This window comes from Meleagris gallopavo, chromosome 1 (assembly GCF_905368555.1).
Source record: "Meleagris gallopavo chromosome 1, MGAL_WU_HG_1.1, whole genome shotgun sequence".
In the NCBI taxonomy this organism is placed as follows: Eukaryota; Metazoa; Chordata; class Aves; order Galliformes; family Phasianidae; genus Meleagris; species Meleagris gallopavo.
In genome coordinates this window covers 102,453,829-102,472,286 of record NC_139404.1, presented here as the reverse complement: position 1 = coordinate 102,472,286, position 18,458 = coordinate 102,453,829, and the positions used below count along the sequence as shown (strand labels likewise).

The window sequence follows — 18,458 nt, the reverse complement described above, 5'->3', positions numbered from 1 at the left end:
TCATAACACCAAAGTTTCAACAAGTCTGAGCCTGCATTCACTCCTTCAGGATAATCTACAACCACATGGTTATGGTTTGCAGCAGCAAAAGCATGCCTTGCACTCCAAAATTTCCAGTGAATGAGCTGAATACCATCACCACTTGGTTCCCAAGGAAACAATTAATCTATGAATCCAGGGAATATCAACTCTGCGAGTAGAAAATTGCAGATATAAGCTGTCTTCATTCTTCATTGTGCTGAGCTAGGAAGACAGAAATTCAGGTGGATCAACAAACATCTCTGTTTATGCTTATTAGTGAGCCCTGGGTTACAGGAAGAGGGTTTTCATTAGATTCTTGGCAAAGATCAGTACTGATGAAAAATCTGCAGTGATGGTTGATGGTCAGCTTGCTGCAGTCTGGAAGCAGTGCTGTAACAGAGGCACCTCTATGCAAAAGCTATACAAATGTCATCCTAGGAGGAATCCAGCTGAAGAAAGCAACACTATATATGTGTCAGGATAGGTATTCCAGTATCACTGCCAGTGCTGATGCAAGTAACACTAACACTAAAGCTGTTACTTGGGAGATTGCTAAGAAAGTATTTAGATTTATTTCTTGTCCTGAGAGGTAGGTTGTTAATAGCTCAGTTGTCATAAATGCTATGCTATGCTGAATATTCAAAGAGGTCTTGAGATTTGTGTGCAGTTTTAGTGCTCACCAATATAACATCACTAATCCAGCACTCCAGGCACACTTGATGAACTTCAAAAGCACCTGTAGAAGTATAGATAGGCACCTTCTACCCTCAAGATGAATTGTGATAATCCTGCTGGCAACAAAAACATCACAAGAAAGAATGAACATCCCCACAAATATTGTGCCATGACTCAGGCTGCTTCGCTTTGCCTAGCTGCTGTGTTCTTTCAGACAAGGGAAAATAGTTGATACCTACAATATAACAAACTCCAGCCATCAGAAAGACAAACCTCTCCTAAGGTAGAAATAATTTTGCTTTTTCTTCTGGAAGGTGTTGTTGTTTTCAGTGGTAATAATTCACTTCTCTGTGTAAAGACAGTTTTGTAAGTGTTTCATTTTCTGCTGTGCTTATTTTTGGCTCTTTAATAGCATGCATAGAAATCATCTATTCTTACAGCCAGCGTATTTTCCTTTCAGAGCTGGCTTTCCAAAGCAGTAGCTGCTGATTGCTGGCTTCCCAGATGGACTTCGTATAATCTGACACATGTCTCTTGGCATCTGTGGTCACAGCATGTCCTATTGCTGGCAGTAGGGTACACTGAAAAATATCTGAGTGTTGGCACAACAGAGTACTGCTGTATTTTTCGCACTGACTCTCCTCAGACAGTGCTGCAGGCTAAAGGAAATGGAAAGAGAAAAAGGGACTTGCATTCATGGTACAATTATTTTTAATAGTGTCCTACACAACAGTGTAAGAATGAAAAGTGAAACCAAGGCCAAATATCCCAGGCCATTTAGAGATATGAAGACACAAAAGTGGTGCTTAGTGAGATTTTCCTGTGTCCATATCCACATGTACCCTGACAACACTGAAACTCTGGGCACACCTTCTGCCTTGAATTTTATTCATCTTGATGAAGGCAAGAATTGCAACTGCTTTAACTTGAGGCAAAATGTGGCTCGTGAAATTCTAGCTAGAGGGGAATAGTCTCATTAATGTGCTAAAGGAGAGGAAAGGATGGCAGTTAGCTACATGGATGAGGGACTGGTGACGCTGGCTGATTTCAGCCCAGACACTTAAACCTTCCAACTGCAGGAATTCCAGCATGACAGAGGTTGGGGGCACATATATGTCTTCAGAGCCAAACAGCTTTTCTTGTAATCCTCTCCTGCTTGCTATCATAAAATCCTTGCCCTATAAACAAAAGCCTCCCTTACAATGCCAAAAACAACTTCTGCTTATCTTTTATAATTAATAACAGGATTGCTGCTATTGTTGACAACTTCAGCTTCTGGCAGCACTGAAAAGGTTAATTGATAGTAATTTCTTTTAACAGTTCTGTGCTCCAAAAGTGGGATGAGGGGCAAACCTTTCCCTTCTCCTGCTTTGAGGCTACAGATCTGTGCATGTGTTAGAGCTGCTGGCTGAACTGAATCCTGAACAACAGAGATTTTGGAAGATGGAAAGCTAGACCAGTGCATGAGAAGCAAATCTAAACAGATTGAACTGCCCAATGTGACCCCACTATTTGCCAGATACTGTACAGGGCCATTAATGATGTTGAGCTGAAAATGCATCATTTAGCAAGCTGTTGGCCTGAAAATAAAAAGCATTAAATATATGCTATTTTCAGCTTGAAGTGCCAATAATGTTGCAAGTCACGGAAAAAAAGGGCTAGGCCAGCTTGTGTTCTTGTAAGCTCTAAGGTAGATGAAGTGGAGTTGTGGGCATATGAAGGTACAAATGAGAAGAGAATGCATTTGACTGGCTGTGGGTTTTCTTAGACAGTTATTTTTCATGCAGTAGGAAAAATAAACAGATGTTGAAGTAAATAGAAGAGATGTAAAGTGGAAAGTCTCAAAGGATGCTTAAAGCAATATTCAGACATGATATAGAGGGATTATTTAGCAAGCAAACCCACTGCCAAATCTTAAATAAACCTCAGTAGGAGACCCTAGAAAACAACATGAATTTCCAAACAAATAACAACTCCAAAGGAGCCTTCTGTTTTCCAGTCCCCAGGGCAGATGCCAACAGCTTGTTGGTACTCCGTCCTCCTCCAGCTGAAGAGAACACAAGAATTTCTAGCTGGAATAATTCAGACTTGTAACAAGGGGGCCATTTTGCTCCAGATAGCAGCAACGTGCTCTTTCTCTGCCTTTACTTTGCTGCAATCAGCACTGACAAATCATGTTCTCATCTTCCAGGGTCACCTTATAGGGACAAGATCACCATTGCCATCCTCCAGCTCCAGGAGGAGGGGAAGCTCCACATGATGAAGGAAAAGTGGTGGCGAGGCAACGGCTGCCCTGAAGAGGACAGCAAAGAAGCCAGTGCTCTTGGGGTAGAGAATATTGGGGGCATCTTCATAGTGCTCGCTGCTGGGCTTGTTCTTTCAGTGTTCGTAGCCATTGGTGAATTTATTTATAAATCAAGGAAAAACAGTGATATTGAGCAGGTAAGTCATCCTTTTCCAGCTTGCTGATGTTTCTGGGAGGCTGAGATCTGTGGTGACTGCATTATGTCTCTTTGCTGGAGTGCAGATTTTGTATTGCTGAACTCTCACCATTTGTTTCTGGCACTACAGAGAAATAATTTCTTAATAAGAATAGGGAAGCAACTCATCCACAGTTCAATTAGTGCTGTTTAATATGGCAATGCAGAACAAGAGCAATTAATTTCTCAAAGTGTTTTAGCTTGATCTTTAAGATTTAGAGTATAAATTACCTTGGAAAGGAATAAAACATATTTTTTTTTAAATAGCATTAACATCAGCTCTTGAGTAACAACAGGAATGTACTTCCAAATCCCTAGTGTAATTTTTCTCTTGCTCTAGACAGCATTTCTTTCACAGCCAGGGGTTTACATACTCTGTGCTGAAGCATGCACTTCAAAGCAGGGAAACCTGCTGAAAAGTGATGGATGCCATAGCAAAGTAAGATTATGGAGCCAAACAATTTTGGGATATATCTCCACTGAAGTGCAATGAGTGATTTGAAAACTGCGAGAGGAAACAAAGAAAATGTTACATACAAATCACATCTTCAATATAACAGAAGCTTGTGAAATAGAATCCATCTTTGAAAGAGGGTGTAAACATCCATTTACCGAGACAAACACAGTAAAAGAAACAAGATACATACAGCCACTCAGAGTCTATTCGTGAAGCTGTCTACCAACCCTCTTGCTCTGAATACCTTCCCTGGTTCTGGTCTACTGCTGGCAATGTCCTAGAACCTGGTTTGGCCCTGTTTGGATCAACTGTAAAGATGTTCTTGTCCTGTTCACTTCAACAGGATGTTTCATAGGAATGAGGGTCATGTTGCACTGCAGGGTTGGTAGACACTGAGACAGTCATCAGTTTGTATCACCTAACTTCAGACATACACTTCTAAGAGAGTTGTTTAAGCTCAGTTTGCACTTAGATGGGAAAGGCAAGAGATTTTCAGTCAGCAGTTCATCCTCTCCCTCCAAGGTGTAGGCCTTCAAAAATGATGACATAAATGACAGAAAGGGCGGTCAAGAAAAATAAGGGATGAGTGGAAAGAGGAGGAGAACGTTCTGAACTCTACCTCAGAGATGTAGTTTACACTGTATTGATGCTGAGACATGAGAGGGTTTCACATCTAAGTCAAAGCAAACAGACATGGCTGAGGGCCTGGAGAGGACAGTGCCTCATTTTTAAACATTGGATTTTTGATGGAATGAACCACCCTGCAGTGACGTCAAGGCACTGATCTCTCTCTGGTGACAGCGAATAGGACTCGGGGGAACAGCATGGAGCTGTGTATGGGGAGGGTCAGCTTGAGGATTAGGAAAGGGCTGTTCACTGAGAGAATGGCTGGGCACTGGTACAGGCTCCCCAGGGCAGCAGTCATGGCCTCCGTTTTGGACAATCCTCCCAAACTAGGGTTTGAATTTGGGGTGGTCTTGTACGGAGCCAGGATTTGGACTCAATGATCCTTGTGGGTCCCTTCAAGCTCAGGGTATCCTGTGGTTCTACGCCTGTATCTCCTTGCAGTCACAAGTAGCTAAGTCTACATGCCCACTGTTCAGACAGCTAGATCTGAATCCTACCAGGTATCTTCATTTTCCAAATGACTCTTGATGTTATTGTGGGTCCCTGGGACCTAATGCCACACTCACTGATTGGGCTGAGTCTTCGCAGTGCCCTGCAGAAGAGGGCAGCTCATGACTATGCAGACTACTCTGCATGCTCCTGATCAAGCCCTCACTATAAGCAATGTGTACGAACAAAGGATGTAACTCAGGCAATTTTGCACGCCTTATTAATCAAGGTGTCTCTGTTTGGGAGTAAGTCAGAGAGAAAGGATGGATGCATTATGCTCATATTGCAACTTTCTGGTTACCATGTAAACTTTATAGAACAGTACTAGCACAAAATGAGTAAAGAATGTATGGAGATCAAATTAAAGACTCAGGAGTTTTTTATTCAAATAAATTTTGGGGCACTGTTGGAGATAAAATGCATAGAATGAGCACTAAAGTGGTGCAGAATATTTTGGAACAATTCAGGAGCCTGGAAAGGCAATGTACCTTTGAAATCAGAATTAAAATAGACCTAAAGCTTTACATCATGAGAGATTGTTAAATTATTTAGCAATTTGTTGGATGAATAACATAATACTCAGGGATGAATATATAAATATACAGTGTCTGTATGTAGTGAAACTGCTACTGTTTCACAGTGATGTGTTGCTGATTGTAATAATGGAAATCTTTAAATATGTTAATGTGACAACATGATATGTGACAACATAATATATGACTACTGCAGATTTTTTTTCTGTGAAAGTAATTCCAAAGAAAGAAAATTCTTGTGATTTCAGTGTAATTTTCTGGTTTCTCTCTTTTTGCTTTATTTTCATACTGGTGATATAAGAAGCTTAGACAGAAAATGCTGCACATCATATATTATCACTAAGCTAATCCAAAGCATGATTTGCATACAATCTATGACTTTTCTGTTTCCATAAATAGAATCTCTTTTGATTTAAATAGCTTTTGAATCTCATTCTCATGTTTGTTTTTAATTCTACTTCTCTCATTTATTCATTTTCTCAATTTTTTTTTTTCTTGCATGCAAGGCCTTTTGTTTCTTTTACGGACTTCAGTGTAAGCAAACCCATCCGTCCAACTCCACCTCTGGCACCACCTTATCTACGGAGTTAGACTGTGGCAAGTTAATCCGAGAGGAGAGAGGGATTCGAACACAGCCCTCAATTCATACTGTATAGTCAGGAAAGAAAAAAGGTGTGTCCAATGAAAGCATTAAACAGTTCACTTAATGACAAAGGTTGCACTCACTAAACGCAGTTAATGTCTCCAAGTGCCTTTTATTTCAGCAGGAGATAAGCTTATCTAATGCAAATTGTCAAAGTCCTGGAAATTTGGGCAGTTTAAATGCATATCACAGAAAATAATTACACCTACAGCAAAGAGTGAGAGCAACAGACTATAGCAGATTTTGAGAAATACAATAGTCTCTATGTACAAGTGTCATCTTGTCATTTCATTGGGTAATTCATGTTTGTTTGTTTGTTTTTCAGGTAAGAAATATTGTTTACCTCCTTTTCATTTTCAACCAAACTTGAGTAAACTCATGGCAATCTCATTAGTAAAAGCATGAAGAAAAATTTCCCTTGGTCTCTGGTTAAGCATTCAGCAAGTGGGCCAGAGTTCTCTATAAACCTCAGAAAATAACCTGCAGGCTCCATTAACTTTCTGAACTCCTATTATAAACAGCCAGAAATTTTTATCTGGCATATATTATTTCCAGTGTCAATATTTAATGAATTTTAATTCATCCATTTAAAATTCATTAGACAACGCCTCCAAGTAACTATCATAGCACAAGATCATATCTATCAGTTAAATTTTATGCCATGTAACCATTAACATTTAAGAACATAATCAGTGAAAGCACCCTGAGGCACTCCCAGCATATATGTACCTTTCATAGAATAACTCTGTTGACTTGGCTTGAGTAATCCATGATTTTCACCGTTGTAAGGCTTTATAATATAGGTAAATCTTTTATGACATAAGTGGCAGTAAAAATCATGATATCAATTTATGCTGAAGTGTATAGCCTTGACTTTTTTTTTTTTTTTTTTTTTTTTTTGCATATTGAAACAAAGAAAGAAGCTGTTGTAGAGGAATCCAAGACATATTGGATGTTTTCTATACCCTGGAAGGAGAACAATTTGGTTTCCTTCAGTCCTATGCTTGCCTGGGGACTGCCAGAGTGGGAGACAACAGGCTGTATCTGTTGTTGTCTCAGAAAAACATGTGACAACAATTTGGAGTAGATATACAAAATATATAGAAATGTCATCTCATAGGATATCATGAACCACTGCAAACACCAAGTTTGCAAAACCTGATTACCTTTTTTCTGAATGTCATTATATCCTGTCTTACCTTCACTTTCACCAATTCATTTTCCACCCTTCACACCAACTTTATGTTTTCTTGCACACTGCAGTTCCTCCTCATCAAACAAGTTAATGATCTGTTTTATTGAGGGGCCATTTCTGGCCTCTATTGCAATTAGAAAACTTGTTCAAGTGGATGACTTCATGCTCAATCACCAACATGCTCCAGCAAAGCTCTGCTGTCCTCTTGAATTGTTTCTCTCGTATCTGGCTTCTGAATAGAATATGTTTTACTTCTATTCATTTTACAACTTTTAGTCAGCAATATTTATAGTGGCAGTGGGCTTCAAGTTGCTTTCGGGTGTTCTTTTTTTTAATGAAGACTTATAGTTCTCATGGTTCGACTACAGCAGTTCTTCTCTGCCAGTGTTCTTTCATATATATGAGTGAGTGTTATGCCCTACTCCAAACACTGCAAAAAACTCTCTTGCTCAAACTGGAATTTTAACCTGTTTTACCAGTGCCTTGAAAGCTTAGGTTCTTCATAAAACGATCCTTCCTAGCAGTGAAGACCTGAATAAGATCTTCAATATCCCTGATTTCAAAAAATAAACATTCTTGTCTGCAATTTCCCAGTTGAAGAAACTTAAACTAATTAAATCCAGCTTCTCTGAACTCTCAGAGTAGAAGGAAAATTACTAATGGGCTTATCTTCATCATTGCTCTGTGCAAGAAATCCATCAGCTTGCAGCTTCTACTACATTCTTAATCACTGTTTAAATGAATGCAGAATCCAGAAAGTTTCTGTTACTTTTTGGGTAAACATTTTCACATCTGTCAAGGAATGATCATTTTGCCTGTCTAGGTGTCCCCAGAGGCAACCTTGCAGCCTTCAGCTTGCCAGTGAGAATTACAAAGCAGTTTTGCCTTTCCCTAACTATCTAACTACAAAAAAATTATTTGAAAGTTTTTCTTTTTCATTAGCAGTTATGCCAGCAGTTAAGGCAGTGAAGAGCAGGCGTGCCAGCTGGGAACTAATAAATCTACATTTCTAAACACAATATTTGCAAGTTTCACCATGGGTCCAGAAAAAGCCAGGTGCTTTCAGCTTAATAGTGGGGTTTGAGGAAGGCACAGCCCATGGCATCTCCCATGAAGTGCACGGCATCTGGCAGGAGTCAAACACAGAATTAGGAAGAAATGTTAAAGCCTTAAAAAATTTTCAACCTATCAACACTCTCCGCTTTTAAACTGTTACAATTTGAACTTTGGCCACGAAAAAATACTCCATTCACAAATGATTGCAATTGCATTTCTCTCACTTGCAGCCTTGTAACTGCACCTGGGACCCAACAGTCAATGTCTCCTCTCACGTGTGGGTCAGCACTGAGTTAACAGCTCTGCCTGTGATGGAAGAGCCACAACAGGCTGTCAGCTCTGGCAGCACCAATAGAGCATAACCAGAGCTACTTGGGGAGAAAAATGGTTATAAACATACCCTTGTGCCATTTCATAGTATTTCTTTTTATTTTACCTTTGTTACATTTTAATCAGAGCTCCCAGAATATTCAAACAGTGTCTGAAGAAAAAAAAAAAGGAAAAAAAAAGAAAAAAAAAAAGGTATATTCTTTGACACATAGAAACCACTGGCTTCCAAAAGTAATGGGGTCATGCACAAACTGTCCATTGCCAGGTTGATTTGGCTGGGGTCAATGCTCCTACCTTTATTAGTGCCATTTGCTGCCCTTATTACAGTCTGCCATCCAGTGAAACAAAAATACAGCATGGAGCATGGAGAAAGAATGAGACAGAAGAATGAAAGGAACAAAGGCAGTATGAGAGCAGCCTTTCAAAATCTAAAGAGGGGCTGTAAGAAAGAAGGGGACAGACTCTTTAACTGGGTATTTTGTGATACGACAAAGGGAAATTGTTTCAAACTAAAAGAGAGGAGATTTAGATCAGATACAAGGAAGAAGTTTTTTACAATAAGGGTGGGGAGGCAGTGGAATGGGTTGCCCAGAGAGGTGGTGGATGCCCTGATCCTGGAGATATTCAAGGTCAGGCTGAATGGGGCTCTGAGCACCTAATGGAGCTGTAGGTGTTCCAGTTCGTGATGTAGATGACCTTTAAAATTCCCTTCCAACTGAAACGATTCTATAATTCTATGATTCTGTGAATATGATCACTGTTTCAGAGAGCTAGGATCAGGGTGGCTTAGCAACACACCTGCACCATACAGTTAGAACAAGCACACCAATCATGCTTTCTGCATCTGGATTGATATTTGCTCAAAGCACTGCCACAGCTTCATGCCCTTGTGTCATCTCTCTTGGATTAAAGCTCTGAAGAGTCACAGTTTTAGCTCTTTGGGAACAAAGGAGTAGAAGAAAAAAAATCTCTACTCAGTGACATTCTTGCAAAAAACATTTTTTTGTTAATTTATTAGGTCTATAAATACCTTCTCTTCTTCAAACATTAATTTGAGCCCATCCATTGGCACTCCATAACCCCACCTCCAAACCTGACTGTGGCTAGCAGTGCCTGCAGTGAACAGCCCTGTTTGCATTTGATGTCTTCTGAGATCAGCAAGTAGCTTTACTGATTATTTTGTGTGTGTGTGTGTGTGTGTGTGTGTGTGTGTGTGTGTGTAAACAGGAAGCTGAGAAGCAGTTTATGTAATTGAAAAACAGTTAAAATAATCCATGGATTATTGTGACACTGTTTTGACAGTCACCGTTCAATAGACTCTGACAGTTTAAAATCCTCCATTTAAGTGATCTCCTCATGCAATTAGCCATTAGTGACAGAACACTCAAACAGATTCTTAATGTGCTGCAACAGCAGCTCACTCACTAGGAGAAACTATTTTGGATATTTCTCCTTCACTGCACTAGGAAAAAACAAATCACTTTTCTTTCAGCAGAAGACATATGTCAGTGTCCCAGCGATGAGTTTTTCACACTGAGGAAGGCACAGCAGGAGTAAAACCTTGTTTTCTGCACTTCTTCCTCCATGGCTGAACTAGTCAGGTGTTCTCTCCAAATAAAATCTAGTCTAAATCCTTTGATTTTGATAACTCCCAGTTGTCCAGCACAGCACACTGATTGCCCTTTTGTTCGTTTGCTGCTTGTTTGGTTTGTTTTCTTTTGCTTGTTTGATTTTTTTTTCAAGGTGTTAAAAAAACAATTGAAGAATCTTGTCCTCAGGGGTAGGTAGACTTTGATAAAGTCTAACTACAGCTATTTTTTTTTATTATTATTAGAAATTTCTAACTTCATGTTATCCTTTAAATTCAGATTCTATAATTACTTTGTAGCTTAGTACAGTCTTTTGGATGCCAGTGTAAGAAAGGATTTGAGATCTTCCTGATTAAGCTTTTTCATCCCGCTGCAATCGCCAAAGGACAAATAGGAAGAATCTCAAAAAAAAAAAAAAAAAAAAAAGGAGCCCCAAATCCATTCTATTTGTAAAAGATTTCCTTTAACTTTCACAGGCCATGTACTTCAGCATTTTGGCACTGTTTAGGAGAGAAAGTCAAGCTCAATTGCATAACTTTAAACTTATTATTCTGTTGTTAAATATGTTGCTGTCTCTAGTCTTCTCTCTTTTTTGGAGAGACCTCAAAAGTGGTCTTAATAATATGTTGAAAACAAACAAACAAACAAACAAAAACAACCCACAAAAGCTTATTAAAGAAATTCTTTTGGTCTGGCTATCCAAATATGAAGTTAAAAGAACAGTATCTTGCCCTTGTAAGTAGAATTTGAAAGTCATCGTGCTCTTTCTAAAGGCAACTACAGACATGGTGTTGTTCAGAGGGCTGTATCGGGAGTTCCTAAAGATGGTGATTTTCAAGTAACTCCTTAGGCATCCTGGTGATTTTTGAATTTGCTTTATGTTACTGTTCTCTACTGCTTGAAAAATTCAGGTCAATTCCAGTTTTCAAATGTTTGTTCAGTATCCTGATTGCATTCACGATCTTTGAGATAAATAGGATGTTGAGCCAGTTTTCCTAGGACTTGAAAGAGTTCTTGTCATATCTGCTTTCTGACCTTCCGAATGATTAACCAGACCCAAAAGTTCAGAGTATCATCTCAGATAGCTCTTTTAGACAACCTTAAGCAATCTGTGAAGGCAGAGGTAGAAAAGGACCTGTGTATTGCAGGCTTTTAATGCTCTTTGCCACCTCCAATAGGTTTTCTCAAAGGTGGCAGTATTTCAGATACAGAGATGATCATAAAATTGATCAGGGCTGTAATTATGTCTGTGACCATTGGAATATCCTTGAAAGATTAGTTCAGTATCTTTTTAATTCATTTCTTCAGGTTGAAAGTGGAACCAGTGGGGTGCTTCGCATATCATGAAGTCAGAAAGCTCATATACATCATGTCAGCAAATGTCTATGTGCAGATGTAAATGACCTTCATGAGAGTACTTTGCTGATCTGAAATCAAAAGACATTGTGATAATTGTCTTGTCTGACTAACACAAATCAGTTTGGAAAATTTCATTATAGGTATATTAACATGGCAGCAAACTGTACTATTTCTTCTGTAGAAATCATCCCTGCATGCATATTGCAGAGATTGATGACTATTGTTAAGAGCATACACAACATGCAGTTGATAAGAACAGGGGTAAAAAAATAAGATCATTCCTACACATTTTTAATATTTTCCTTTCCTTGTTTTCCATGTAGTTCCAGAATCACTTGGTAATCTAGATGTTGAAAGTTCAGTTAAAACTAAGACAGTGGAGAGAAATTATCCATGCCAAGTTAGCTAGTTAGAATATATACTTTTATTAGTTTGGAAATAAGTGGTGCTATGCTTTAAAAAGCAAAATATACAAATAATTAAAATGATACCTGCTTCACCTGCTGCTTCCAGAGGGCATAGGGCTGCAGCAGACGTCATTGACTCTAAACCCAGTAACACCAGAATTCCTATTTTACATTATCTAAAGGGTCATTTAAATGACACAGTCCTGGCTATTACCAGACTTTAATTTGAAAAAAAGGTAGTACAGTGTCCTGGACCATGACTGTTATACTTTGCGCCTGGCATGAATTTATTATACTTTGATTTATGTATACTAAAGAATTTCAGATGAGCAAAAATTAAACATCTCAAAGATAAAACTTTAAATTCCAGATGTAGCACTTTATGGGATCTTTGCCAGCAGTTCATCCCACAAATGGGTGTGCTGACACCTGCAAGATCATATACCTTCAACCACAGACACATTAATATACTGATGTCTTGGACTCACTTGCAAAATCAGGCTTACACACTACACCCACAGAGTTCATACTGGACAGGAAGAAGCACAGCACAAGGAGTTCACTACTGAGGAAGTCCTTTGCTGCTTTAAATAAATGATCTAGCCTTTATCCAGGTTATCCTCACACTCTTTTGCATTTGAAAATATTCCTCTGGAATATCTGGCTATTATAAAGGTTGGATTTTCTCTTCTTTTTCTCCTCTTCCAAAATCATATGTGTAATACTTTTTTTTAACCCTGTGTAACTGAAATCACCATTGAGTTAGTGGCTAAATACTGAACACTGCTCCTTTTGCACTGGTATCACTGGTAGAAGGGAATTTATATTTGGTATAAAGAACTATGTTTGTGTGCTGTTGCTCTCATTTGACAAGATAAACCAATTATAATAACAATATACAGTATACAACAATATAATATATCTATAAACAATAACACAATTAACCAGATGTGTTAAAACTGAGCAGTTCTGCAGTTCTATAAGGGCTTTGGTAGGGGGATTTATTCAGCATGATGGAGGTAAGGTGGTCAAAGCTTTGTTTCACACTGCTACCATCATTTCATTTTATGCATCAAGCTATACATATTGCATGAAACAATCTTTTGCCTTGCTAGATACTTCCATTGAAAGCCTCTTTGTGTTTTTTGTGTTACAAGTAATTATTTCAGCAGAAGATTGTAAAAGATTTTTCACTTACTCAAATTGTCTTTGTTAATATTGGGATGATGGAAAGAGAAAAGATTTCTGTTTGCTTTCTAAACTATTCAGCTACCTCATTCTTGTGGTAATTTCTCTCCTTTCTTTGACATAAAACATTTGAAAAAGATTCTTTCCAAGGAGAGAAGAGGACTGAGGAGTATGCTGTGTTTTGGAATTGCCTATTAATTTAGTGAGGAGAAAATAACTAAGCCACAAAGAAATCTTTGTTTTCTTTATTATTCACAATTCTGTGGGACTAAGGTACATGTGATTTTAAAAAAAGATGATCTTTTTTTCTTTTAAGGTCAGAAGGAAAGTTACTTGTTGAAAAAGGGTAAGTTTTATTACGTGAAGTCAACAGAACATCACAAATCTACCTATCTGTGTAGAATTTAAGAAATATTAATATCAGCTTTAGTTAAGCCAAAATTAAATTGATTTCAGTGGAAGCCAAGTTAGGCAAAAAAAAAAAAAAAAAAAGTGATTACAGACTTCACTTGTTAGAAATAAGGGACTTGCTCAAAACTGACAGAAGTCACCAGAGAAGCTTCCTGATTCTGCTTTTAAGTGCCGAGATCCTTTTTTTATAAGAGCCATGATTTGGTCAGAGGGTATGGCCAAACTCTGTCTTCAGTGAAAAGTGTCTAATGCAATTTCTGTGTCCCAACAGTGTCTTTCTTTCAATGCTATAATGGAGGAGCTTGGCATTTCACTCAAGCATCAGAAGAAGTTAAAGAAAAGGTCAAGAACTAAGGCAAAGTCTTCATTCACAAGTATCCTTACTTGCCACCAGAGAAGGACACTGAGGAAAGAAACCATAGCGTGAAACAGGAGAGATCCTGGGAAGAAATATCAGGAAGAAAAACAGAACAAAAACTTTGCTGCCTACAAGTTGATTGTGGTGGGATTTCTGAAATACAGACATTTACGTTGTTCTTCAGAAATTCTCTGTGGTTTCTTTTTTTAATCTAGAGGTACAACAGTTTAAATGCTCACATAGACTGATGTACTGCTACTAATCATCCGGGAAGTGTCTCATTATTTCTTTTGAGATGGATTTGTATGCTCACCTGGTTTGCATCTCTCTTCCCCTCCCCATGCATTGCTGTATGTGCTTTCTAAATAAATAAATAAACAAGAGACAGAGATCTTTTTTTCCAATACTCTGGAAGTGATATCTATTTTGTTTTTCTTTTGAAGAAAAGATTTCAGTCCTGCTAAGTACAGTTGTTTAGAAACTGGTGTCCAGATAACCAAAATAAGCATCTGTACAATTAACAAACAACGACTACAAAAATATATAAAATACTGAGGCATCAAAGAACGAGTTATTCTTACTTTTCTCTGAAGGTTCTTATCTGTGACTACCTTGGCTTTCCTTATCTTCTCTCTTTCTTATTTATTTTAAAATGAGATAATATAGAAATGCTGTGGCTCCAGGTGCTAGATGTTCAAAAGGAAAATCTGAAAATTACAAATGCGATGATCAGTGAACAAACGAAGACAACACTGACAACATTACAGTGCCACATCCTCTAGCTTCTAATCCCCAAAAAATTATTCTCAAAATGAACCTCAAAATGAAAATCACCTAGAAAATAGAGAAAAGAATATTCAATTTATAACAAGCCTTGACCAGAAAAGTAACATCTGACAGAGATGTAGCCAATGCTCTAGATGGGGAGCAGTACCTTGCTGTCCTACACAGTCGGTTAGACATGGGTTCAAGACAATCTCAGCACTATGACCACTCCTAGACTTAATGCAAGACTGAAAAAAGGGAACCAGAGAACTAAGCTACCAACTGCATTTCTGGACAGTGCATGGAGCTGGGTCAGACTAAATCGTGTCAACAATATTTGCTTTAGACTTTGCTTTCAGCAAAGTATCAGGTTTTATTGTCCTTCTTATATTCACCCAGGGACTTATTGCTTACCACTGATTACCTCTGCCTTATATCCATGTCCATTTTCTGTGCAAAGGAGACAGTACTTGTGGAATTTGTTGTGTGAAGAAATCTCTCCTCCATCATTTCCTCACAGCACCACTCTGTGCAGCCCCTACTGACTGGCTGGGTGAATCTGAAAAAGAATGACATTACTTACAAAAGCCTTGCTTGAGAAGTGATATGTTTCTATATTATTATAGGCAAGAAGACACCTCAGTTCACTTAGCCTTTCCACGAGAATTGCGTTTCCTAAAATGCATGACATTATCACTCATTTGCCCTACGCTTTCTAAAATTACTCCATATCTTTCTCAAAACAGGATGCCCCAAACTAGATATGCTCTACCATTTGAAGTTTCACTCATGAGGTGGGCAAAAGAACTGCTTTATGTGTCTGAAAAGCAGTACCATTGCTTGTACACTTTGTGATGAGGTCTGCCTTCATGTGACTGGGGTAAAGCAAGTGAGCCCTCGGTGTACAGGCAATGATGATTTCAGAGTACAGAATGATTTTTTTTTTTTTTTAAATAGACTGATTCTCAAGTATATCAGTTTGTTCAGATCAGTTTGTCCTCAGCCATGCTTTTTGCCTTAACCAGCTTGCTAGTACTTGCAAATTTAGCAAACACACCCACTGAAGACAGAGTATAAAGGAGAGCCAGCTGCCCTATAAATCCCTCCATTTTGGTAGTGGAGCTCTGGGAGTTAATAGGATAGTTCCACATTTTCAGCCACCACACCAAATATGTCATTTGTCCCATCATCCTACTTGTTTATGAAAATATCACATAGGATTGGATCAAAAAACTTATTAAAACTGAGATGGAGGAGCTTTCCCCTCACCCGCAGGACTCACTAAGCTGTTAAAGAAGAAAATTCATCAAATTAACAAGACCTGGGTTTGACAGATTCATATTAACTCTTGCTCATTTCCAACAATTACTTATGAAGCAGTTAGTTTATACCAGTGTGTCCAGGCACCAACAGTTAAGCTATCTAGCTCAAAACTTCCTAGATTCTCATTTTTCTCCCTTTAAGACATAAATTATGATTGCTGTTTTCCAGCATTTCCTACTTATCCTCTATGAGTTTGTCTCCGAGAGCTCAGAGCAGCCAGCCTGTAGGAAAGCAAAAATAGTCTTTTACAGTGACTACAGTAGAAAGCTCCAATCAGTGCTTGCTTTTGGGAAGCTTAGCGTGTTGCCTACTCCAGTAACATGCTGAGTTGATGAGTAGTAATTAAGAAAAAACAGCCCCTGGCCCTCAGTGCTCACATAGGATCTCATAATACCGTACCTTCGTCTTTCTGAAAGTAATTTATTTTATTTATGTCATCATCAAATTACAAACAGGCCTTTCAGACCACCATCATGATTGAAAAGCAAGTTATTATTTTCCAGTCTGAGAAACTCTATCACTCTGCCAACCACAGCCTTCAGCTAAGATATTTTTAAATGAATAGGTTCAAAGTGATAAAAGATTTATAATCAGGTCCTTTTTTTTCTCCTTTTTTTTCTTTCTTTTTTTTTTTTTTTCCAAAGAATGACTCTTCTACTCTTCTGTGGCTTAGACCTTGAGGCTGAGTTCCATTTTCTTAGGTATCTATTAATGTTTTCCTGAAACTAGGAGGTAGTGTTTTGTTTACTGCTTTTTACAACTTTCCCATTAGTGGTCCACCCCTTAAAAAAAAAGACTCAGGGAAAAAAGAAACTGTTTTTACTGTCTGCATAGAAATATGTGGAGAAACAATAAATAGAGCATACTTGGATCTTTTTTTTTTTTTTCTTTTTAGTAGCTTGAAAGACTCACAGCATATTAGAACGTCTCTGTGTTAATCTCAGATGGCCCTTACCAAACTACACTTACTGCAAAGAAGCTAACCAGCCTGCCATGATTTCAGAAAGCAACACATCACTATGTGTGGCTGTGCCCTTCTCTGCCATCTGCAGGAATGAAGATTCATGATGGGTCAAAAATCCACTTCAACATAAATTTTCCCCCAAATGGGGTGGACACTAGGTGAGAACTATTCAGTGAAATGTAGTTCCCCAAAAGCTCTGAGCAGCTGCAGACCACTAACACAACCCACTGCTCTGTTTCATCTCTTGGTATTTTCATGGCAGCACTGTCTTAGCCTGTAAATTCTTTGCCAATTGGCCTCCTTTTGAGAAACTACAGGAAGAATTAACAGTAGACAGTGAAGGAGTTGAAGGGACATGCGATCTCACTGTTTGCTCCTGCCTTAGGCCAGCAGTGGCCTGGTGCCTGCTTCTGACATGGCACCTTGCATTGGCCATCAGCACTTTTCAGAGCACCCATGGATATGTGGGATGCCTGCATAGGGGCTTGAAACCAACCTACCTCTCACCTTGGTTCAACAGAGTATTCAGTATTCCAGCTAGTTAAAACTGCATCTAAGGAAGATGCTTTGGGATTCATCTAAATCCCACTAGTATTTCAGGATTCAGCCAAGTGCTTTTTCTGATTTGAAGCTGTGACCTTTCGTAACCTCTTCAAAACACACTCAGGTCACTGGTTAGACTGCTCATATGCCACTCACAGACAGGTCCCAGCTCCACATACCCATACGCATGCAGTCCATTCGCAGTTACACATCTCATCTTATTTCCTCTATGTACATTAGTGTGAAACAAACAAAATCTTTTTAAAAGCACCTTCACTTCTGTGTCATTGGAAACTATTTCCTTCAGTTTAGATGCTAATTGTAAATTCATGTCATGACTGAGAAAGCTGTTTTGTCTTGAGGGAAGAGGAACAAGCACAGGGCAATCTTACACATCGACATGGTAGCAAACATGATTACTGCGACCTTTTCACTGTATCCCAATAAATATTTTTTCCTGCCTTTTTTCCTGCATGGCAGCATGCAGTACAAGATAAGCCTGATTAGAGATTATCCATTAGGAAAGCAAATGTCCTCATCAGATCTTTGTCTTGGCAGCAGCAAGCATGCATCCTCATTGTTTATAAAAGAGAAATACAATATTGACTGATGCTGTTGAATGGCTTTAATGTGTTTCATTCCAGAAATGGCCGTGTTTTGATGTTACCGCTACCAACCAACAGACTGCAGTCTTACTAAGGGCTATTAAACATCCATTAAATTCCTTGAGAAAGTGGTAAGGCAGGCTCAGTGGAAAAGAGAGAATATTGGAAATATGTAAGCAACTGTTTAAGCTGTGTGCACAGAGCCCAGGCCAACACCATGATTGATAAGCTACTGCAAAACAAATGAGGATCAGCTTATTCCCTTCTGAGCTCCTTGTCAGAGGATTGCATCTTGCGGGTCTGCTGTGAACCAGTAATCCCATGGGGCATTTATTGACTGTTGAGCTTGTCCCTTAATTGCTCTCTGTCAGGCTTGTAGGAGTCACAATTTCTGAAGGATCAGAACTGCCACTATTTAAAGATATGTCACTTACACCTGT

General features: G+C 38.7%; 1 protein-coding gene across 2 annotated transcripts in view; it reads left to right on the top strand.

Moving 5' to 3' along the window:
* GRIK1 (glutamate ionotropic receptor kainate type subunit 1) overlaps nt 1-14,224 on the top strand; it is a 155,953-nt gene extending 141,729 nt beyond the window's left edge. Inside the window, exons 15-17 of one of the 2 annotated variants that reach the window (XM_085241740.1) lie at nt 2,888-3,138; nt 5,789-5,954; nt 13,732-13,868. In XM_085241740.1, coding sequence (XP_085097866.1) covers nt 2,888-3,138; nt 5,789-5,938 — 401 coding nt within the window. In that variant the 3' untranslated portion in view covers nt 5,939-5,954; nt 13,732-13,868. Of the gene's footprint in view, nt 1-2,887; nt 3,139-5,788; nt 5,955-13,731 lie in introns of both variants that reach the window. The other variant, XM_085241735.1, reaches the window with a different exon arrangement.
* The last annotated feature ends 4,234 nt before the right edge of the window (nt 14,225-18,458 follow it).